General features: G+C 34.9%; 1 protein-coding gene across 5 annotated transcripts in view; it reads right to left on the bottom strand.

Moving 5' to 3' along the window:
* The window catches only part of LOC136969588 (neuroglian-like), a 146,973-nt gene that overhangs the window by 55,528 nt on the left and 66,696 nt on the right, over window positions 1–24,749 (bottom strand). For all 5 annotated transcript variants that reach the window (XM_067263815.1, XM_067263839.1, XM_067263832.1 and 2 more), the window contains exons 4-6: window positions 20,404–20,557; window positions 1,905–2,065; window positions 365–470 (exon numbers count right to left, since the gene is read on the bottom strand). In XM_067263815.1, coding sequence (XP_067119916.1) covers window positions 365–470; window positions 1,905–2,065; window positions 20,404–20,557 — 421 coding nt within the window. The remainder of the gene's footprint in view (window positions 1–364; window positions 471–1,904; window positions 2,066–20,403; window positions 20,558–24,749) is intronic.

Raw genomic sequence — 24,749 nt, forward strand, 5'->3', positions numbered from 1 at the left:
TAAATTTACTTCTAAAGTATAATTTTCATGTTTTTTATATTCTTCAATATGTTTATTTTGTTTGTACAAAAAGAATAAATAATTTTTAACGATACGATAGCCTCGATTATTATTATAAAAATTTTCGTTAGGCTTAAAATCGACGAAAATTCAACGTGAAGCAACACGCAACGGAGAAAAATTCAACAGGAAGCGACACGCAACGAAGAAAAATTTGAACATCAGACAGGTTAATACATTTTTTCGTACATAATCGGAAATTGGAACAAATCACTACTTGGAACGACCCCAGTCCCCAATTGGTTCCAGTTATCGACGCTCTACTGTATTCATTTTTATAGTAAAATTTTGAATTTTTACTTACGTTCCACCAAATATGCAAAATAATTCTAATGGCTTATTACGAAGAGCTACAATATTTGCAGGTGAGACATATTGTTGTCGAAGTGCATGAGTTCCTTCTCCAGTTACTGAAATGTATCAAGAAAATAATTATGATTTTGAAGTAAAAAAAATTTGATTAATATATAGAATACAGCATATTTAGTATACATGCATCAATAATATATATATATTATATATATATATATATATATTTTTCTTAAATGCATGTTATTATTAAAAAAACAAGCTGAAAACATTTTCATAACTAATAAGTTTCATTTTGCTGTCATTGATTTTATCATTTTACTGTATATTTTATCAGTCTGCACTGGAAACTATAAAAAGCTGCAAATTTGCCATCAAGTTAAAGAGTATAAGTTACATAATGTACATTATAATAATATTTTATTCATACTTATACATTATAACAATATTAAAGCCATATGATATATGATGATATCATAAATTCCTTATGCAACCTGCAATACATCATTTGGCATAACGAGTCCTTCTGAAATAGGATGTAATCTTTCAATTACAAAAGGTTTTCCATCTCTGACAACCTTTTAGTGTGCTATATTCACAAATAAAAAACAAAAATTCTAAATGTTTGTTTTTGGACAGAAAATTTTGTCTATTAAATTCAAAGTCCATTTAAATTGGAGTCTATATCAAAGACCTTCTGTGTAATGAAACTGTAATTGTAAGAAGCACATATTATTATCCCATCCAAAACAATCTGCAGGAAAATGTTACAAAAATTTTTTAGATAAGAACTTTAATTACATACATTTTATTTGGACCATGCAAATGGGGTGCTCTGAATATGCCTAGATTGGGAAGTGTGTCCTAATCTAGGAGCCCCAAAACACAATAAAATTTGAAAAAAAAAGTACACAGAATAAAAACTTAATGGTTGTATTATACATCCATTAATTAAAAATAAATTTATATAAATAAATAAATAAATATGAACAAAAGTTACTAAAAAAAAACCTAATATCCAGCAGAGTTGAAAAGTGCTAATGTTTTCACCTATGCTGAACATCAGGGAAACTAATCTCCCAGCTGCTTTCCCTTCCCTTTTCCCTCTTCTTACATCCCCTCCCCTCTTCACACATGTATGGCAAACCCCATTGTTTCAGCAGCTGGGGATTAGTTTGCCTGATGTTCAACATGGGTGAAAACATTAGCATTTTTCAACTTTTCTGCTGGATATTAGATGTTTTTTAGTGACTTTAGTTCAAATATATCCAATAGAATACTACCACTCAAAAAAGTGGTAGTATTCTAAATTTATATGTATACACATTAAATATTTATTTATTATTCTTGTATTTGCATAGGCAAAGGAGCCTTCCTTGGCCTCTTTGCTATCCAGGGCATCTTGCATCTTTGCATGGACCTGCATTATATTAAAGCTAAACTGAAACCATTAAATATTCCATTCTACAGATATTGGTCCCAGATAATCAGATGTCTATTGTAATGAAAAAGTAACATTTATTTAAAATACTTACTTCCTGAAGGTTCAACATTAAGAGTTATTTTATTTCCTAGTTTATATTCATTTCGAAATACAGAAGTGGCACTGCAAGCATAAGTGGCATCATCCAAAGCATCTGCTTTTGTCACGTTTGAAAAATGTAAATTACCAGTAGGATCCACAGTTATTCTGGAACTAAATTTTTAAAGTAGAATTCCTGTTACTAATTATTATTGACTAAAATATCTTAAATTATGAAAAATTTACTTAAATATTTCAAATTTTTCCCTATTGGTCATAAATGCTATTATTATCCAACAGAATAAATATAATTATAATAATTACAGTCAAACCTGTTTTTATGCGGTGGATAGAGACCGCATAAAAAAAAATCGCACGAAACTTCACGAGTGGCTATAAAAAATAGTTTTCACAACACAATTAAAAAAATATTTTTTTTATGCAGTCAATAGGGAACGCATAAAAAAGTCTCACATAGAAAATAACTCAAAACCGTACGAAATAGAATTTATTGACAACAGATGTCAGCACTTGACTGCATCGTCTAGTCTATCGTCTGTTTTACATATTTTTGTCCAGGTGGTGTTTTGTTGACTTAAAAAGTAAATTATTTCATTTTTCGCATATTCATGCAATAATATTACTATAATAAGTGCATTTATGCTATAATAAGTTTATTTAGCTATAATAAGTCAACGTGAGACATGACAAATCGCAGACTAGTGAGACTAAATGAGACTAGTAGCCAACTATACCGCACAAATAAAAAATCACATTAAAAAAATCGCACAAAAAAAACCTGCATAAAAACAGGTTTGACTATATATTGCATAAAGACTATTAAATTAATATATATTTTTGTAATTAAAATAATGTTTTAAAACAGTTCAATGATGAAAAATATATATTAGAATACACCAATTCATAATATTAAATACAAGTGTATCATAAAAAATATTAAAACAGGTTTAGTCAAAGTGTCATCATAGTTACAAAAACTAATAATTTATTCATTTTTATACAAATTAATAAAATAGTGACATTAATTGTTCTATAATATATAATTACAATTGCTTCTTATTTTTCTTATTAGCCTTACTCTTTTCCCAACAGGGTATTTTCTACTACATATTTCATGAAACTTTTTTATGTAAGGTAAAGAAATTGTAATCTGACAACCATATTTTGTTGGTTATATTTGTCATATACTATAGTCCTCTTTGCATCCTCTATATACAGACAAGCAATTAACATTGTCCTAAGGGGATTCAGTTCACTAACAGGGGTAAGCACAACACCTGAAAATTTTTGAGAACTTCAGACAAAAGATCTTTAGTGGGTCATCTGAAAATAAGATGAACTTCTGTGTATGGATGAGGAAAACAGGCAATGTATGGATGAGGAAAACAGGAAACAATGGAAAGAACTATCATTGGTTCAACAACATGATGAATGAGCAAGTTGTACTAAAAGGAATTTGAATTTGAGCAAGAAATTAATATAGAAGACAGTAACAGGGAATACTAATGGACATGAAGGTTAGTCTGTTTTGACAACTGTGAAAATAATTTGGTAGTTTCAACTAAACCCACCATTAAAACTAAACTACAAATCACCACCAGAGGACATGGAAAGAACAAAGTGACAACCAGAAAGGGCAACGTCATTCTGGATCCAGAGGTTAAACTGTGAGTACTTACCAACATACTGCAGAATATCTGATTACATCAGCGTACTTGTTGATGTTTAATATTGTGAATTAAGATTCCAGTGTACTTAATTAATAGTATATGTACTGTACCATTGAATTGTCTACTAATGTAATAAAACTACAATGATGACCCAAATAATGACAGTGTCTGCAGGAATGGTAATGTAACCACCCCCCAGAACATGTAGACTCTCAATTCATTCACATTGTATACAGAGAAGTACTTATTTGATCACTAACATCATATTCAAAGTGAAAATCATACATTGAATTATTCCAACACTACATTTATATTTTTTCAGATAACTTATGAAACCACCACTGAACAAGGTAAGGAGACAATAGCTGACATCAGCACAATCCAAATTTCCCCATATAACTTTGGAGATCTTGTCTCGTGGTTTTCCATCTGCAAAAGCACCTTTCTTTTGGGTACACCAAAGGCAATCACAGAGAGCACTACCAAGTACAATTACGCACGGAAATTGAACAGTTGAACAGACAGAGTCATTAACCTGTTCCCACAACATGTCAAGGAATTGTCAACATCACCAGATGCATAGCAAATTGCTAAACAAGTCAGAGGTTTGTTGATATCATCGAAAATTTGGCACCAAAGCAAGAAAATGCAGTCCTCATAATTTTATAATAAATAAATAAATAAGTCAAGGAGTAGTGGTAACATACTCCTTGCCATCTATATCTTATCACTTGTTCATCTAGAACAATCAAAGGTACAGTTCCTTATAGATAATGGATCAGATGTCTCCATCATTTCTACTCCATTGGCACCAAGAGGAGCACAGCCTAATATGACTGTCAGCAACTAACACATCATCTATTCAGATATACAGGCAGCAAACATTAAAACTTGATTTCAGTCTTGGAAATTCACTTGGATGTTCCTAGAGGGCACACTAACAAAACCAATAATAGGGGCAGACTTTTTGTTTCATTTTGATCTAATTCCTGATCTGCGATGAAAGTGTTTATGTCAATTTAATCAAAGCCAAACAATTGTTGTAATGAATCAGGCTATTTTTTCACTACTATTAATAATTAAATTCTAAATAACTTGGTACTACTAGAGGTGGTATTAGGCACCATCTCTTATTAAATGTAATAATTATAATTAAATTAATATTTATTAAATAATTTAGAATATTCTGGAAGAAAAGAGTTGGCCCAAAGTGGAACTTAAATCCACAACTCCTATTTACTGTGTGGATATATTGCCAGTTACACTACTAAGTGAGAGTTGTGAGTTTGAGTGATGCTCCAGGCCTATTCTTTTCTTCCAGAATATTCTAAATTATTTAATAAATATTAATTTATTAGATAATTTAGAATTTATTTAATTATTTAATTAATTTATTTATTTAAATTAATTTAATTATAATTATTAAATTTAATAAGGTGTTAGGCACCATCTCGATGCCTAACACCTATTTCTAGTACCAAATTATTTAGAATTTAATTATTAATAGTAGCAGAAAAATAGCCTGATTCACTACAGCAATGTTTTGACTTTGATTAATAGCATTGGGCTTTGAGATATTTATGTATGTATGACAAATCAACCAAACTAAACTCACATTGTGAAATAGGAGTCACTTCCATTCACTCAATCCAAGTCATCCAGGGTGACATGGTTTTCCACAATCTATTATGCAAGTTTCACAGCATCATCAGACCTCAACAATCTGGACAATCAGTGATACACTTCATGGTCTATTCATGGTCTAAACAGACACCTTTGGTCCACCAGCAAGAGCACAACCTTGCTGCCTAGCCCCTGATTGATTAAGAATCACCAAGCAGGAAATACAGCATATGCTAGATCTGGGACACAGCCATCCTTTCAACAGCAACTATGCCTCTCCATTCCATATGATAAAAAAGAAAGAGGATGGGAAGTAGCAACTAGTAAGAGACTACAGAGCTCTCAATGCCCTAATAAAAAAGGATAGATATAGTGTACCTTTTGGGAATAAGATGAAATAATCACAGAACTTGAAAATAGAATTATTTTATTCGTAGCTCGGGTGTAGACTGGTACAAGCACAGTGCAGATGGCAAGAGAATCCCCCAGAAAAAAAACAAAAGATTAAAAAGTGGGATGCGCTAAAGTGTTGCCAGGTTGGTCACAATCTAATTTGATGAACTGCATGGCAGAGCTGCATGATATAAAGATTTTCTTCCATACAGACCTAGTGAAAACATGTTATTAAATTCTGATACAGCCAAAAGATGTGCACAAGACAGCCCTCACAACATCATTTGGGTTGTTCAAAAGCACAAGGTTATAATTCTGCCTCTGTAATGAAGCAGCAACAATTCATTGTTTCATTGATGAGGTAACAAGAGTCTTAAGGGACATCTATGCCTTTGTATATACAGTCAAACCTGTTTTTATGCGGTCTTTTTATGTGCGATTTTTATTTGTGAGATTTTTTTAATGCGAATTTTTAATTTGTCCGGTTTTTTTTGTGCGATTTTTTATTTGTGCAGTATAGTTGGCGACTAGTCTCGTGCGATTCGTCATGTCTCACGTTGACTTATTATAGCATAAATGAACTTATTATAGTAATATTATTGCATGAATATGCTGTGGCAGTAACCACCATGATGTATTTATTTTGTGAATGTTTACATGTGATGTTTCTCTTATGAATAATAATAATTTTAGTATGTTTATTATTAATGTGCTCTCTGTGTAAATAATTGTGGTTGTTATAATATTTCTCTATATTTTTGTTTTTCTAAATTGTGCATTTAAATGTAACACAAGGGGGCGCTACAGGTGATGTATATATAGGGGATGTAAAGGAGCATGGGATAGCTTTTTTCCTGTATGAGAGGTGAAGAAAGGACCTGCTTGAGGAGGAGAGACCAAGTAAGAAAGGAAAGGATAGACCAGGTTTGAAATTCCTAAAACATTATCTCTACAAAGGCAAGAAGTTGGACTGGACACCACTAGTTATATGTATTGTGAATATCACCAATGCTCCCTTGCTGGCTGTATACCTAAGTTTTGTATAATTAAATGTTTTCTTTGTTCTTAGTGTTGATTGTTTCATTGTGCTCAAAACTCAACACTCCACATATGGCGTCCGCGACAGGATACAGCCAGTAGGGTCGTAATTTGTAGGTATTTCTTATACGGGATTGTGTTAAGATAGTGTATTAATTTTTATAGTTATATATATATATATCTTCATTATCATAATGTCGGTTAATGTACAGGGAGTTGATAATGAACCAGGAACCACTTCTGTTAATGAAGGTGAACCACCAATTGTATCAGGGTACCTTGGAATGGTCCCGTTCTTTTCTGGTGAACGTGGTTCGATAAATGTCATGCAATTTTTTAGGTGTTTTGAACAGGTAGCCTCCCTAGCCAAGTGGCGCGATGCATCGACCTTGATAGTCACATTAAGGGCCAGGTTGAAAGGTAGACCATTGATACTGTTTTGTGAGAGTGAGGCACTGCATGGTGAGGACTATGAAAAGATAAAGGGAGACATGATCAGTGAGTTCTCGCCCAAAACTACAAATGCTGCGGTGGCTATGGAAGAATTCATCCGCACTGAGCAGAAAAAGGGTGAAAGTGTAAGGGAGTTTACCGTGAGAGTCAAGTCTGCCATGGAGGTTTTAGAGCTTAGCTCGCCTCAATACAACAATATAAAGGGCGAAATGTTGAAAGAGCAATTTATTCGAGGGCTTATACCACCAATTCAGCAGGAGGTCATTAGGCTAGAACCTAAGAACTTAGAAGAAGCAATTACACAGGCAGAGAATTTTGTCCAACAGAAGGAACGTTATGCGAGGGTTGAGTCAAAATGTGCAGTCATCTCTGAAGGGATTGCTATAGACAAAGTGGAGGCTTGTTTAAACCAGGTTAGAGAGAATAGATCATCATATGAAGATGAAATAAAGGAATTAAGGGATAAAGTGGAGAATCTCACAACATTGATGCAAGGTGCTCTATTGGGAAACAGAAGAAGGGGTAGAGCCAGACGGGAACAACCACAGTGTTTTGAATGTGGTAATATGGGGCATATTCGTAGAAATTGCCCCCATAAGGTTAATTTAAACTAGAAGCTTCCCACTATGGAGGTCAACATGGCGGGAGTAAGTGTATCAAACTGACCAGTCTGGAACAGAATGCAAGGGGTCTACCCATGTGCAGGGGGCATATCAATGATTTCAATGGAGTCTTCCTAATTGATACTGGGGCGGAGAAATCATTAATTGACCGGAACATAATTAGGGGTCTTGACAATCCAAAATTTATTGAAATGGATGTATCTATAAAGGGCATAGGAGGTACACCCATGAGATACCACAAAGGAATCACTCTAAATGTAAGAATGTTATCTGGTAAAGTTGTATGTCACCCATTTATAATTCATGATACTGAGAGCAATTTTGGTTATAGTGGCATATTTGGAATGGATATTATCATGTATGATCCAAGCATAATAAGAAATGTGTCTGAGATGCTTTGTAGTGGGGTAGGTAAACATGATATACAAACTGACAATGAAATTTCGGTTACATGTAACCAGGTAATTGCTAATAGCGTGATCGAAAAGATTTCCATATCTCATATAAGTAATGAATGGGGTGACAAGGTTAGAGCTGTCATTTTAGAAAACTTGAGCTGTTTTGCAATGGCCATCGAGGACCTGAAAGGGACTACCAAATTTACTCATGAGTTTGAACTCAAAACTGATAGACCTATACACACCAAACAGTATAGGATCCCACATGTACTCCTTCCAAAATTGAAATCTAAGCTTGAGGCATACATGACTGCTGGCATTATAGAGCAGAGTGTATCACCATGGAACTCACCAATCCATTTAGTTGAGAAGAAAGACGGTGACATCAGGCTGACTCTCGATCTACGGAAGGTGAATGAGGTTATGGTAGAGCAGGACTTCCCAATGATGCGTGTACATGACATCCTTGCACAACTAGAGGGAAGCTCTGTGTTTTCTGTACTTGATCTGAGTTCTGGATACTACCAGATACCTGTAAGGAGTGACCTGAGGGAGATATTTGCATTTTCAACACCTTGGTGCAAATATCAGTTATGTCGAATGCCTCAAGGTGGAAAAAACAGTGGTCGATTCTTTCAAAAAATCATGAACAACATCTTAGCAGGTCACATCGGGAATGGGTGCTTCGTCTTTCAGGACGATATCGTGCTCTACTCAGCCAATAAACAGGAGCATATCGAGCTCCTTGATGAGATCCTAAAGATTTTAAGCAAATATGAATTGAAATTGAAGCCTGAGAAATGTAAGTTGTTTCTTCCTGAGGTGAGATATCTAGGACATGTCATTAGTGCATCTGGCATATCTGTGGACCCTGAAAATGCGAGAGCAATTATGGAGATTGAACAGCCGAGGAATGTAAAGGGTATTAGGAGCCTCCTGGGCATGCTTAATTATTACCGCCCGTTTATAGAAAACTTTTCCAAATTAACTGAAAACATAGTCAATCTGACGAGAAAAGGGGTGAAGTTCAACTGGGGTGAATCTCACCAGGCTGATTTTGAGAAGCTAAAGAGAGCATTGACCACTGCACCCATTTTGTCCCACCCCAACTATGATAAGGAATTTTACTTATTTACTGATGCAAGTGACAAATGTATAGGTGCTGTACTTAAGCAAAGGGATGACCATGATAATCTCTTACCAGTAGGATATTATAGCAAATGCTTGAGAGGGGCCCCTGTGAACTACTCAACTGTAGAGAAAGAATGTATGGCTTTGGTGCTTGCACTAAGGCACTTTCGCTATATGATACTAGGAAGACCTATTAGAATCTTCACAGATCACAAGCCATTAATGTTCTTAAAAAATATGGAGAATTGTAACCGTAGACTCATGAGGTGGGCAATGGAAGTGGCCGAATATAATTGCATTGTGGAGCACATAAAAGGCAAAGATAATGTTATAGCTGACTTTCTATCACGAAATGGTAGCTCAAACCAGATGAACAATCATGTAGTGGATGGCAATATCAGGGATTGCATTATCAAATCACAAGATGATGATCCAATATTTGGCCCAATAAAACGGGCAATCCAGAATAATACTCGTGACGGAGATAAAGTAACTCTACCAATAACTGACTTTGATATTATTGACAATTCGCTCTTTATAAAAGGAAAGGGGGGCAACAGGAGAGATAATAAAAAGGAATGTGTTGGTGATGCTGCAACTAGGACAATCATTAATTTGTTTCACGATAGTGATATGGCAGGCCACATGGGACTTGAAAAGACTGTAAATAACATCTCTAGGAAATACTACTTTCGCATGATGTGGAAGAAGGTAAGGGATTATATCCAGTCGTGCAAAACGTGCCAAAAATATAACAGACACACGGGGAAAGCCCCCATTCAAGAGTTCAGTCCTGCAAAGTATCCGATTCAGATGGTGTCTGTTGACCTAATAGGGCCTCTCCCCACTTCCAAACAAGGTAACAGATACATCCTTGTGTTTGTCGATCTCTTTACAAAGTATGCAGAGGCAGTACCAATCAAGAGGCAAACTGCTGAGATAATAGCAGATGCACTGTTTAATCATATTGTCTGCAGATTTGGGTGCCCAAAGGAGTTGATCTCAGATAGGGGACCTAATCTCACTTCTAATATTATGGAGGACACATGTAAAGTTTTGAATATTAAGCATAAGCTGACTACATCATATAGGCCGACATCAAACGGCTCGGTGGAACGGGTAAATCAATGTATCATCAATATAGTTAGTAAAATATCAGAAGGAGACAAGGAGAACTGGGACCAATATATATTTCCAGCAATGTTTGCATATCGAAATACTGTCAACTCCTCTACCCACGAATCCCCAAACTTTTTAATGTATGGTTTTGACCCAGTACTACCTGGCGAAATTGCCATTGAGGATGCAAGTGACATGGGATGCACCAATGAATATCGGTCTGAACTGATAAAAAGACTAAGGTTTGCCAGAGATGCGGCCCTGGAGATAAGTCAGATTGAACGTAGGAAATCCATTCAATATTGGAATAAGAACCGAAGAATGAGGAGCCTGGGCATTGGGCAGCGTGTCTGGCTCTTAAGACCACCTAATGACCCGAAAAAGAAAAAATTTTCCCCTCGTTACAAAGGTCCATTTCGAATCATTGAGATTATTAATGAAGTAAATTATAAAATTTGCGGAATGCGAGACGGCGACATCCAAACTGTCCATGTTGATAGGCTAAAACCTTTCTTGGGCTCAGTACAGCCAAGAAGGATGCGTGTATATCAGAGGGTGGAGCAAAACCCTCCAAGTGAATTTAATCCTTGGGATTCCGAAGATGACTGTGATCAAGATCCGAGGTCAACTTTACGAACTGACCCTGGCAGGCCTCGAGATGATGGTGTACCTAGCAACATGCAAACCCCAAAACCATGCCCATACAACTTACGCGGGAGAAGAATTGACTACCGAGCCATGGTTCAGGGAGGCAGGAAGTAATACATTATCATGTGCTATTATGTTATGTCTTAGGGGGGGAGATATGTGGCAGTAACCACCATGATGTATTTATTTTGTGAATGTTTACATGTGATGTTTCTCTTATGAATAATAATAATTTTAGTATGTTTATTATTAATGTGCTGTCTGTGTAAATAATTGTGGTTGTTATAATATTTCTCTATATTTTTGTTTTTCTAAATTGTGCATTTAAATGTAACACAAGGGGGCGCTACAGGTGATGTATATATAGGGGATGTAAAGGAGCATGGGATAGCTTTTTTCCTGTATGAGAGGTGAAGAAAGGACCTGCTTGAGGAGGAGAGACCAAGTAAGAAAGGAAAGGATAGACCAGGTTTGAAATTCCTAAAACATTATCTCTACAAAGGCAAGAAGTTGGACTGGACACCACTAGTTATATGTATTGTGAATATCACCAATGCTCCCTTGCTGGCTGTATACCTAAGTTTTGTATAATTAAATGTTTTCTTTGTTCTTAGTGTTGATTGTTTCATTGTGCTCAAAACTCAACACTCCACATATTGCGAAAACATGAATTAATTTACTTTTTAAGTCAACAAAACACCACCTGGACAAAAATATGTAAAACAGACGATAGACCAGACGATGCAGTCAAGTGCTGACATCTGTTGTCAATAAATTCTATTTTGTACGGTTTTGAGTTATTTTCTATGTGAGACTTTTTTTATGCGGTCCCTGTTGACCGCATAAAAAAAAATATTTTTTTAATTGTGTTGCGAAAACTATTTTTTATAGCCCTCGTGAAGTTTCGTGCGATTTTTTTATGCGTTTCTTTTTAACGCGGTCCCTATCCCCCGCATAAAAACAGGTTTGACTGTATACTGCAGAGTTTATGCTGTTGCTAGTTTTTCGCTAAAATGCTACAAGAATTTAGATTTAGTGACATATAAAAGTAAACTCACGCCAAAGTTGTATATACTTCTGATAAATAGCACTGAGTTCAGCGTTAACGTAAATTCTTCTTTTTACTGCAAGCACTTTCGATGAAATTACGTTCGTCGTCTTCAGGCGAATAAGGAAAGAACAAATTTGAAAGTGGCACGTGCCGAACGTTCCAAACCGATAACGGAAAATTTTCATTGGCAAATTTTTAAAAATAATATATTCTTTTAGCGTTCAGTAACTTCGCCGGTTCGAAGGAGATTTTAAATCGGTGCGACTGATGGCGCATGCGCTGAAAAGCACACGCGCTAAATGTGCAACTGTCGGCGTGTTTGGGTGTTTAGGTGCTTCTAAAGAGTGACCCAAATTTTGGGCAAGTCCAGGGTGGGGACGTTGCATGCATCTGATGTTATTGTGAGGATCGCTTCCCAGATGAATGTAATTTTTCTATTGTTACAGCTTTTTAGGAGCACTGTTTCTGACCACAGCGGAGTGTAACCTTGTTGTAGAACTTTTCTGGTCAGCTCTGTTGTTTGTCTTCCTTTATTTATATCGTCCTGGTGTTCTGCGATACGGCAGGAGAGCATTCTTGTTGTTGCCCCTATATATTTCTCTATTGCTCCTGTTGTTGGATTTTCTAGTGGCACTGCGTAGACCCCCGATTTTTCTAATGCGCTGATTATGTCTCGGTCGTTGCATATGCTCCTCCGTAGGCTGGGTAGAGGGGTTAAGGAAAGCACAAAGCCGTACCGCCGGAATATACGGCTAATAAGTATGGACCATGCTCCTAGATACGGTAATGTTGACGATACTATTGCCATTTCTTTTTTGTTGTGTAGCGTGGTGAACGGGTGGATGGAGTTGTTCACTCTACGCAGTACATGCGTAAATTTGGCACCTGTAAACCCAGCACGATGTACTGCCGTTCGTATGATTTCCAATTCAGCGTTTATTAGGTCCTGCGATGATGGAAGCAGTATCGCCCTTCTGATGAGAGCTGCTGTGGTGGCACTGATGTACCGCGATGGTTGGAAGGCGTCAGCTGGAGTGATGTGGGGAATCATGTTGGACTTGTGGTATACCGCAAACCGTGGTCCTTCCAGCGATTTCTGTATCCGCATATCCAGAAAAGATATTGTTTGGTTCCGCTCCTTTTCCCAAGTGAATTTGATGGTGGGATAAACGCTTGATAATTGCTGCATAAATCAGATGAATTCTTTCTCCGAATTTCCCCATACTAGTAGGATGTCGTCTACATAGCGTAGGTACAATAGAGGGTAGCAAATAGTGAGCGGGGCATTGAAAGTTTTTTGCTCCACGTCCCTCATGACGAGCTCGGCCAAGACTGCAGAGAGAGGGGGGAGCCCATCGGGACACCCTGTTTCTGAAGATAGATTTTCTGATTGAAGCGGTAATAGTTGTTTTCAGTGACGAAGATCAGTGCTTCACGAATATCCAGTACCTGCTGAACCATGAGACCTTTCTTAAGGAGCATAGCATTGGCTAGCATTACGGCTTCAAACGTGGGGACGGAAGGGTATAGAGATATCACGTCCATTTTGTAGAAGGTGCAGGTGTTGATGTTTGCTCTTGTGATGTTGGCTTCAATGGTGGTCTTGGCGTCTATGGAGAAGGGAGTGACAAATGGTCAGTCGCACATTTAGCGCGTGTGCTTTTCAGCGCATGCGCCATCAGTCGCGCCGATTTAAAATCTCCTTCAAACTGGCGAAGTTACCGAACGCTAAAAGAATATATTATTTTTAAAAATTCGCCAATGAAAATTTTCCGTTATCGGTTTGGAATGTTCGGCACGTGCCACTTTCAAATTTGTTCTTTCCTTATTCGCCTGAAGACGACGAACGTAATTTCGTCGAAAGTGCTTGCAGTAAAAAGAAAAATTTACGTTAACGCTGAACTCAGTGCTATTTATCAGAAGTATAGACTTAGTGACAACTTTCTTGGCACATTTTGCTAAAAATCTAAAACATCTTAAAAACAGTGGTTAAAGCATCTTAAAAACGTTAGTTTTTAAGATGCTTTAACCTAGTTGGATGCTTCAACTAGTGATAGGACAATACAAAATTTCTGCTGAAAACTCCCAATTCTTTTGAATACTTTCTAAAGTTTATATTAGTTCAGAAAAATTAACAATTTACATTATGAGCACAGTACATTCATTAATTAATAAACATCAAGCTTAAGAATGGAAAATGGTTGGAAAATCCAGAATCGACCTTTCAAAAGAAACCTGAAAATCCTCCATTTATGTGTAGATATGCATGCTTTTATTGTGTATTACAAAATAAATTTGTAATTTTATTTCAGATAAAGTTAATATTGCAACACTACCCCCATAGAAATTACAGCTAATTCCCTTTTACTCAGAAAAATTATCCCATAAACGTTGCAAAAAGTTCACTGAGTTCAGCGTTATATCTACATTTGCTTGTTGCAAGTACTTCAACGAACCTTACTGTCGTCGTCATCAGGCGAGTGCATCTGCGCTATGTAGATGACATCTTAGTAGCATGGGAAAACACAGAGGAGGCTTTTCTTATTTTTAAGCAACAGCTTTCAAGTGTATACCCTTCCATTAATTTTACCTAGGAGAAAGAGAACGATGCTGCAATAACGTTCTTAGACCTGCATATACACAAGTCTCCGGAAGGTCTACAATTCCCGGTACACCACAAGTCCAACACAGCTCCGTACATCATCCCAGCAGAGGTCTTTCAGCCTTCTCGATATGTCAACAATGCCATCACCTCCCTCATTAGAAGGGCGTTTTTGCTTTCCTCCACGCAGGAGCTGGCGAATATCGAGTTAGATAACATCAGTTTGGCAGTACGCACGGCTGGCTTCTCACGTGCAAAATTTATGCATGTGCTCAGTAAGGTAAAGAAATCATTGTTTCCAAGCACCGTGCTAAGCAACAAGAGGGAGTTTTCGGTGGTTCAAACATTGTTGCCATACCTCAGACCCCTTTCAACACGTATCTGCAGAATATTTAGGAAGCGCAACCAGGTACTACCATTAGCTCCACTTCCAAGCTTCTTTGCAACAATAGAGACAAGTTCTCCACACTCGAGAAGTCGGGGGTCTATGCTGTCCCGCTGGAAAATCTCGCAACAGGAGTAAGCATACGATATATTGGGGCCACTACCAGAATTCTTGCCAGCCATCTTGCTGAGCACCAAGATAAAGTGGTGAGAGGTAGGCACACCACAGAGCTTTCAAGAAAGGTACTTGAACAGGATTACAATCTGCTATGGTCGCAAGCACTTATGCTCAAGAGCTGCAAAGATAGAAAATTGTTTTCATCTGGGAATCCCTCCTTACCACCACTCTGGACGCATGCAACACTCCCACTCTTGATCTGCCCAATGTTTGGGTCACACTGTACAAGCGTTTGAGCATGTTTTAGCATTGTCTAACGTACGTATACGTAGCATTGTCTAACGCATGCGCAGCCTCGCTAGTCGCGGAGCCAGATGCTCGATTGGCTTTCAAACGTTTTGAATTTTTGTTTTTGCGTTCTTAACGGCTTTGGCAAAACTTTATCCATTCTATTCTACATCAGATTAGTTCCATTTAAAGTGTGGAGCAAATGTGGATATAAAGCTGAACTCAGTGAATTTTTTGCAACATTTATACAGTATTTGGCGTGAAAATTATCGTAGCGATATTTAAATTATCCCATCATGTCATCTAAGGTTGCCATCTTTAAAAACTGTTTCATTGGTCAACACGATGACCAGGGAAAGGAAAGGTAATCAGATACACTTCTTTTTTAATGATTCACACAATCAACATTCCTTTGTAAATGCTGTAATTCTATTATATTTAACACTAAATGAGGTTCAGCAAATAATGCAACAAGCTGAATGAATATCATCACCATCACAAGTTAACCAAGTTTTGAATTCATTCACTCCAGCAAGGTTTTCCTAAATGTACAATTGCATGTACTTATTTGAGGAAAAGAATCAAACAAATGCTTAAACAGATTCATCTTGAAAATCAATTTTTAAAACTCAAAATGGCAGTAAACTTAGCACAAATAATTATTTTATTTAGAATTGCATTTGAAAATTTAAGGTATTACAGCATCGTTTGTGAATCATAACAAAAACTTTACCTTGCTTAACGAGCCCCTTGCATAATGAATAAAGTAGATTGTGAAAAAATGACTTGCTTAATGAGCGACATTTCGCATAACAGATGACTAGGAGAGGGGAAGACCCAGATTGTGCACATTCTCTATCAGTCTGTGATTAGCACTCGTTCCACTAGCATCTTAGTGTCACTTGTGATCATACATTTTTCCAAACTAATGTTCACACATATTACATATAAACATTAACAACCATAGCTCATTATATAATAAACATGCCAAACAATATGCCAAATTTTTGGGCTATGTAAAGGCTATAATTAAATATTAGAAATTAATTAATTTGACTAGAGGTAGGCAGTTATGCTGCCATCTCGTATTAAATTTAATGACCAATTCCAAATTAAATTTTAGAAATATCTAAATTAAAAATTAATTATTTATAATTATTAAATTTAATATGAGATGGCAGCATAACTGCCTACCTCTAGTCAAATTATTTAATTTCTATTATTATTAAATGATATGCCAAATTCTTGGCCTTTACATAGCCCAAGAATTTGGCATATCGTTTTGCATGTTTATCAGACATATTATCTGTGATTTTTTTGTTTTCTGTATATCAAATTCACATTCCAGGTTGTTCATTCTGTGCTAGAAGAAAAGATGATAATGATTCACACTCCTTAACAACATATATTGTATAATTTTCTTTGAATAAATGTTATACATAAAATATTTGAGTATTTTTTTCGGCATGGAACACATTATCATATTTCACATTAATTTATATGGGAAAAATTGTTTCACTTAACAAGTGTTTCACATTACAAGTAAGATTCTGGAACAAATTATGCTCATTAAGCAAGGTTCCACTGTATTTAGTTATAATGGAAAAGTTGTTTTATCATTAAAAAACACTTCTATATAAATTGAAACCAATGTAGCATAAACAACACCTTAAATACTTTTTTAGCAACACTTTAATTTGTTTAAATGAATGTTTATGACCCTTTTCACAGGTCTGCATCAGGTTTAACAAGAAAATTCTCACTGTTTAAGAAGACAGTTCAAATTTTTTTATTAAACCTGATGCAGACTTGTGAAAAGGGATCAAAAACGTTCATTTAAACAAATTAGTGTTGCCGAGAAAGTATTTAGGATGTTGTCAAAACATTTTATCATTGTAAGTAAACATACTAAATATTAAAAATAATTTTATCCAATATTTTTCCAATTAAAATATAATTTGCTTATATTTTAAACTGTTTTGCCAACACTAAGGCCAAATAATTAAGAAATAATTTAGCAAAAGGTAAATTGATAGATCACCATTCTTCTTAAATTTAATAATTATACAAACAAGAGATATTAAACATAACAAGAGATGATAGCCAAAACATCTATCTGCTGCCAAATTACTCAGTAATTATTATTCTTAATAGCCCAATAAAGTAATCCAACTATACATTTGATATTTGAAATAATTTTTGGGTTGATTGTATTTATCATATTTGATTATTTTTTCATGTCAATAAATAGTTTAAAAACAAAAAAATTATTAACTAACAAAATGAATTTTTATTAAAAAGCTAATGTATAAATAATACAGAAGATAAAACTTTGTTCAAAATACAGGGGTAGTCCCAGAAGTACCCAACCCAACAGTAGACTCCAGCTCTTCACTGTTGGTAAATCTTTTACCATCAAGCCATTTTTTCAAGTTTGGAAAGAAAAAATAATCTGAGAGGGCTAAATCTGGGAATAGGGTACGTGAGGAAGCAATTTGAACTTTAACTCATTGATTTTGGCTACCGTGATAACAGATGTGTGAACTGGTGTGTTGTCTTGATGAAACACTTTCTTTTTTGCCAAATGTGACCATTTTTTCTTCATTTCATCACTCAAGCGCTGCAATAAGTTCGCATAAAACTCGCCGTTGATTGTTTTTTCTTTTTGAAGATAATCAATCCCAAAAATCTTGACTCCACAACCTTGCCAGCAGATGGAACTGTCTTCGTCTTCTTCAGAGCCAATTCTCCCCTTTCAGTCCATTGTTTTGACTGTTCTTTCGTCTCAGGTGTGATGGACCCAGGTTTCATCCATGGTTATGAATAAACACAAAAACTAGGAGGCTCTATTACTGCAAATCATCGCTAAACACTTGATTGAAACATCCTCATGACACTGTTTTTGTTCCATTGTGAGTAAAACATGGCACCCATCTTGCACGCAGCTTTCTTGTGTCCAAATTTTCAGTCAAAATGCGATGCACAGTACTTTTTGAAATGCCTACTATGTCTGCTAGCTCTTGCATTTTGAGTCAATGGTCATCCAATACCATTTTGTGGATTTTCTTCACCATTTTTGGTGTGGTCACCTCATTTGGTCGACCACTGCAATGTTCGCCTTGGCAGCTCATACAGCCTTTTTTAAACTCTGCCACCCAATATTTTATTGTTGTAAACGAGGGAGCAAACTCCCCCAGAGTAGAATCTAGCTCAGCTTTGATATTGGTTGGATTGAGACCTTTCAAATGAAAGTATTGTTTTCCATGTTTACAAATTCACTGAGAGCATTCACATTCACTATTGATGGCTGTCAAACAAATACTAAATAACATAGTGTCTTCAAACTTCAAACTTAAGCTTTATAAGGTTGGTACTTTCGACCACAGTAATTTTTTTCAAACAATTACTGCCATCTATACATCAGATTGGGTACTTCTGGGATGATCCTCATAGGATAAATTAATGGTAAATTAAAACTTAGCACATGCACAAACTATATTTACTATTGGAGCAATTGAAAATTAAGTTTGCTATATTGATGAATAAACTATACTCTAATATTAACACTTCAAATAATAATATAAAATTTTGCACAAATATGTATCAACTATATATCATTTGGAACAGAATAATAAATACATTTCATCTCAAATTAATTTATTTCAATATATTTACTCACAATGATAATAGTATCAATAAACAAAAATTTATGATATCAGCATATGCACGTTACATGCATATGCATAAAATCACATCTTATTTTGATTACCAATATATCAAGCCATTCGTGCAAAGAGATACAAGAACATTTCAATTTTATTATAGTAGTAATTACATAAATAAAGATATTTTACAAACAACTTACAGCGTGCTCAGCAGAAAATAATACAAAAAACCAGCACCTGATCACTCGCTGAGAGGTATTTATTCTTAACACAAACGTTTTCAATCCAATCAATGGATCATCATCAGGTAAATTAGAACATTACAAAAAATAGAACAAGAAGTTCAAAATACAAAAATATAACGGCTAACCAATATGTAACTAACAGCACAATAACGTTTCTAAATATCGAAAAATTAATAAAAATGCTGCTAAAATTAAAAATAAAGAAATAATATATAACAAACAAATAGTGTATACAAAATATTAATACCTCTGCCTTAATAAACAAATTAATAACACTAAATGTTAACACTGCTTAATAAGCTGTACAGAGTTTTTCATTTAACTATACATATTAATAAAGCTACTGCTCTTATTTGAAGTTTACAACTGCAAACTTCCATGCGGAAGGAAGTCCCTCGGCATCTCTTGCGTTGATGCAATTCCCTTTAAGCTTGCTTTTATAGATTTCTAATTTTTCGGAAACGGAAGGCTCAATTGTTAGATGGAAAGAAGCAGATATACTGAAACAAATACACTCCCCGACCTTGGCAAGAACGGCCGAAAAATTAGAAATCTATAAAAGCAAGCTTAAAGGGAATTGCATCAACGCAAGAGATGCCGAGGGACTTCCTTCCGCATGGAAGTTTGCAGTTGTAAACTTCAAATAAGAGCAGTAGCTTTATTAATATGTATAGTTAAATGAAAAACTCTGTACAGCTTATTAAGCAGTGTTAACATTTAGTGTTATTAATTTGTTTATTAAGGCAGAGGTATTAATATTTTGTATACACTATTTGTTTGTTATATATTATTTCTTTATTTTTAATTTTAGCAGCATTTTTATTAATTTTTCGATATTTAGAAACGTTATTGTGCTGTTAGTTACATATTGGTTAGCCGTTATATTTTTGTATTTTGAACTTCTTGTTCTATTTTTTGTAATGTTCTAATTTACCTGATGATGATCCATTGATTGGATTGAAAACGTTTGTGTTAAGAATAAATACCTCTCAGCGAGTGATCAGGTGCTGGTTTTTTGTAAAGATATTTTACTACAACTTACTCATTAATGGTTCTCAAAGATCCTGTGTTTGATTGTATTATCCAGAATAAAGTGGGTGTTGGATATCCTAATGGTGTATCACAATCAAGTGTTAAAGGATCACCTTCCATAACATAAACATCTCTGGATTCCTCATCAGCAAAAGAATTCAATTCTATAAACATTAAAAATGTTTTATAAAATTAAAAAATAAATAAATTAATCTAAATATAAATTTAGTTATAGGTATTAAATAGTATTTACTATAGTAATTCAAATCTGCAGCTCAATTTCAAATATTTGTGTTTAAAAAACTATATAAGAAGTAATTCAAAAAAGATTTTACAACTTTGAAAGCATGTAGAATTTTAATCAGAACACTTACAGAATCAATTGAGCAACAGTCATATAGCCAAGGGTTAAAGGTGTGAGTCTACTGCTCTGTGGTACCCAGAAATTAATATGGACAGGTTGAAAAACCCCAGAAATTTTTTGGGAAGTGGTTTGTCTCAGATATAGGAGATGGTGTGAGTGGCCCTCATCCCACTCACACCATCTCACTTGGCCACCCCATTGCAGACCTGGTTGAACCCATAATTGATAAATAGGTCTTACAAGAGTCTTTTGATCAAGAAGCAAAAAGAATTAAAAGAATAAAAATGATTGTGGAGTTAATTTAGAGCAAAATGCATCAATTTTATCTTGAGCAGTCATTTTGATTTAATATGAGCAGTTGATAATACGGCAAACAGTTCACTTCAATTTCTTGCCAAACTCAAAGTATACCATCCGTTGTCACTTCATTAACTGCAACTGTAATTGAAGTTCATTTTATCATTGCGATGAAATTTTAATTCATTACCAAAGTTAATGTTGTCCAGGAATGTTTTGTCTTCTACAATCAGATGCAACGTTTCTGCACTATGTGAGATAAACTTGAAAGGATACTACAAATAAAAAATAATAACGCCGATAGACAGTATTAAATTTTTTTTAAAGTTTTTGGTGTCGCAAGAAGCAATTTTTGAGACAAATGATGTGTTTTATTATAAATTAATGCCTAACAAATAATGTAAGTTTTTTGATTATAGCTTTGAAAGAATATAGATATTAAAGGTCTTTTTGAATCACCTCATACAGTATATTGATTTTTTTTATGCAACTAACTTTAGTTATGTAATTCTCAATTAAATCTACATTAGGATTAATTTGAGTTCATAAAATCATTAATGTACAAACAATTTAAAATTAAATAAATTATTTTAATTATTAAGAACTTTAATAAACAAAATTTAATAATAAAAAACTTAAGAATTTATTATAATGATACAAAAAATTCATATATTATTAGCATAATAATAATAATAAATATTTATATGCTCTTACTGATTAAATACATGTACATTTTCTGTACTTATTAATAATTAATCAATAACTTACCCATTATTTCAACAAATCAAATTAAAAAGGCAATATATTTTTTTAATTTTATGTATTAATTATAATTAATATTTAATAAACCTAAGCTAATTACATAAATTAAAAATTAATAATTAAATAATTGAGAGCTGTATGCTATTAGATATTACAATAGAAATGAATGATTTATATAAAGATGCTCTTATTAGAAAAGTTACATTTGATAAATTAATACAATATTCAATGCTTATAAAATAAAATAATAACTAAAATTTTTTGCCAACATTTCAGTCTTAAGCAAAAAGCAATTTTATTAAGCTTTGTAAAGTAACAACAAGAAACAAGTTTAAAAAACAATATATCATCAATATATTGTAAATGCCATGAAACAGATGACAATGCTTGACAACTTTATTTCCATGATCTGCATATTCAATAACTATCAGCATTATATTTTTTTGCTGAATCATAATGCTATCTTGGAAGCATGAAATGAATTTCATTGTACATTTCATAGATGTGGATGTGTCTATTTCATAAATATGTAAGTTATATTACGACCTAAATTTTTAATGTTAATACAGTTTAACTTGCATGTTTTATTGCTAAAATATAGTTGTAAAGAAGCTAACAAGAGACTGTAGGTCCGAAATGCATACTTTCTTTGGAAAATAAATTGATGTTCTGAGGTTGATCTTGTATCTAGAGACAGTGTAATACGTCTAAGAATAAAGGGGCCAACATAGTGCTCACATGTATATACCAAGCTAGACAAGAAGAATATTATAGTTTTTAACATTATTTTTCCTTCATTAAAATTGCAATTTAATACTTAATTTTGTAATTTAACTTTGGCTGATGTCAACAATTATACAATCATCTTCGGATGGATAACATTTTTTTTTCTTTTTGCCTGTTTTATTTGTTCATATAGAGAGTACTATAATCCACTGGTACTTTACAAGTGTATTTTCAGGTTTAAAGGAAAATTATCATCTGTTAATATCATCATTTTTCAACACTATAATTCTTGCCTTAACACATTCACAGATACAGATATAGGACAAAATAATAGGAACATCCCTTTCAAAATGTGTTGTACTTCGACCGTCCAATACAGTCCCACCACGTCTCGCAACATTCTGCCATCCAGTGGGAGTGAAAGGGAAGGTATCAGTTGAGCATTTGGCAATGTGACAGTTGCATGACAAAATTCTGTTCCCAGCAAAGTGCCATTATGTCCGATCTGTCCGACGTGCAAAGAGGCATGATTATTGGAGCTCGCCTCGCTGGAGCGTCAGTGTCTAGAACAGCCAACCTTATGTGCGTTTCAAGGTCCACTGTGTCAAGGGTTATGACAGCCTACACAAAACTGAGAAAGGCATCCTCTGCGAAGCAGAACAGTGGGCGAAAATCGAAGTTGACTGACCGGGATAGACGAGCATTGAAGAGGATAGTCGCCCGAAAACGTAAGACTATACTGCCACAGATAACCTCCGAGATGAACACCCATCTCCAGAACCCTGTATCCACCAAAACTATTCAACGGGAGCCATATGCTGCAAACATTCATGGCCAAGTAGCCATCCCAAAGCCATTAGTGTCACCGCAGAATGCTATGAAGCGACAACACTGGTGCCGAGACCACCGAAACTGGACACAACAGCAATGGGAACAGGTCATCTGGTCTGACGAATCATCATTTACATTATTTCAGACCACTGGAAGTGTGTTCATCTGGCGAACACCAGTAGAGGCATTTCATGTTGACTGTCTGGTTCCTACCGTGAAGCACGGAGGGGGCTCCGTGATGCTGTGGGGAGCAATATCATGGCATGGCTTGGGGCCACTCGTAGTCCTGAGGGAAAAGGTCAGAGGTGAGCATTATCACAGTGTTCTTGCAGATCACTTACACCCTACGCTTCATACCCTGTTTCCTGGAGAACGTCCTCTATTCCAAGATGACAACGCCCCTGTACACATGGCTCACTGTGTACAGGGGTGTGATGAGCATAATGATGAAGTGGAACATCTCACATGGTGTCTTCAGTCCCATGATCTCAACATCATTGAGCCTGTGTGGGGTTTTTTAGAGAACAAAGTCCGTGCTCGGTTTCCTCCTCCACGCACACTACCTGAACTCGAGACCACTCTGCAGGAGGAATGGCTGCGAATTCCCTTAAACTTTCTGCACAACCTTTATTTGTCAATCCCACGTCGGATACAAGCTGTAATTCAGGCCAATGGTGGCCCAACTCCCTACTAATAAATATTTTGCATTCTTTCACAGGTGTTCCTATTATTTTGTCCTATACCTGTATGTGTAAAAAGTACATTATTTTACAAAAATGCATTTTATTGTGTTCAAACGTTCATTGTATGTGGTCTATAGATCTTTAAGATTATAAAAAATACAATATCTTGATGTACAAAGTTGTACAAAATTTTTTGCAGTCTGTTACAATTGTTAATAGTAATTAATTTTCTATTAACATGCCAATATAGAGAGGTAGTATTTTGTTATATATCTAAAGGTTTGAGAAACCAATTACAAATTTAAATTTAAACTTCCTACCCTGATGTAAAGGTTCCAAGATAATATCAACAAATACATACAAAACATTTAATTTCACAACCGAAGATTAGAAAGCAATTGTCATCACTCAAACACTTTCTTCAACTAATCAAGTTGAAACTCATTTTTGAACAGCAATTAACAATACAAGCAGGTTGTATCACATTGCCAATTTTGTGAATGGCTTGTTTGATGTATCAGCTATCTTTAAAAGGTTATAAGTAAATATATTGTGTTATTTTATGGTTTTTGTCCTGCTAGATGCACAAAATCTTACATTGTGAACCAATTCTACACACTTTTCCCTCCAATCCCACTGAGTTTATTATCCCTCTAGGCAACAAAGCAAACAGCAACCAGTGAAGAATAGAGA

Source organism: Centruroides vittatus, unplaced genomic scaffold (assembly GCF_030686945.1).
Source record: "Centruroides vittatus isolate TY-2023 unplaced genomic scaffold, ASM3068694v2 contig_1035, whole genome shotgun sequence".
Classification (NCBI taxonomy): Eukaryota; Metazoa; Arthropoda; class Arachnida; order Scorpiones; family Buthidae; genus Centruroides; species Centruroides vittatus.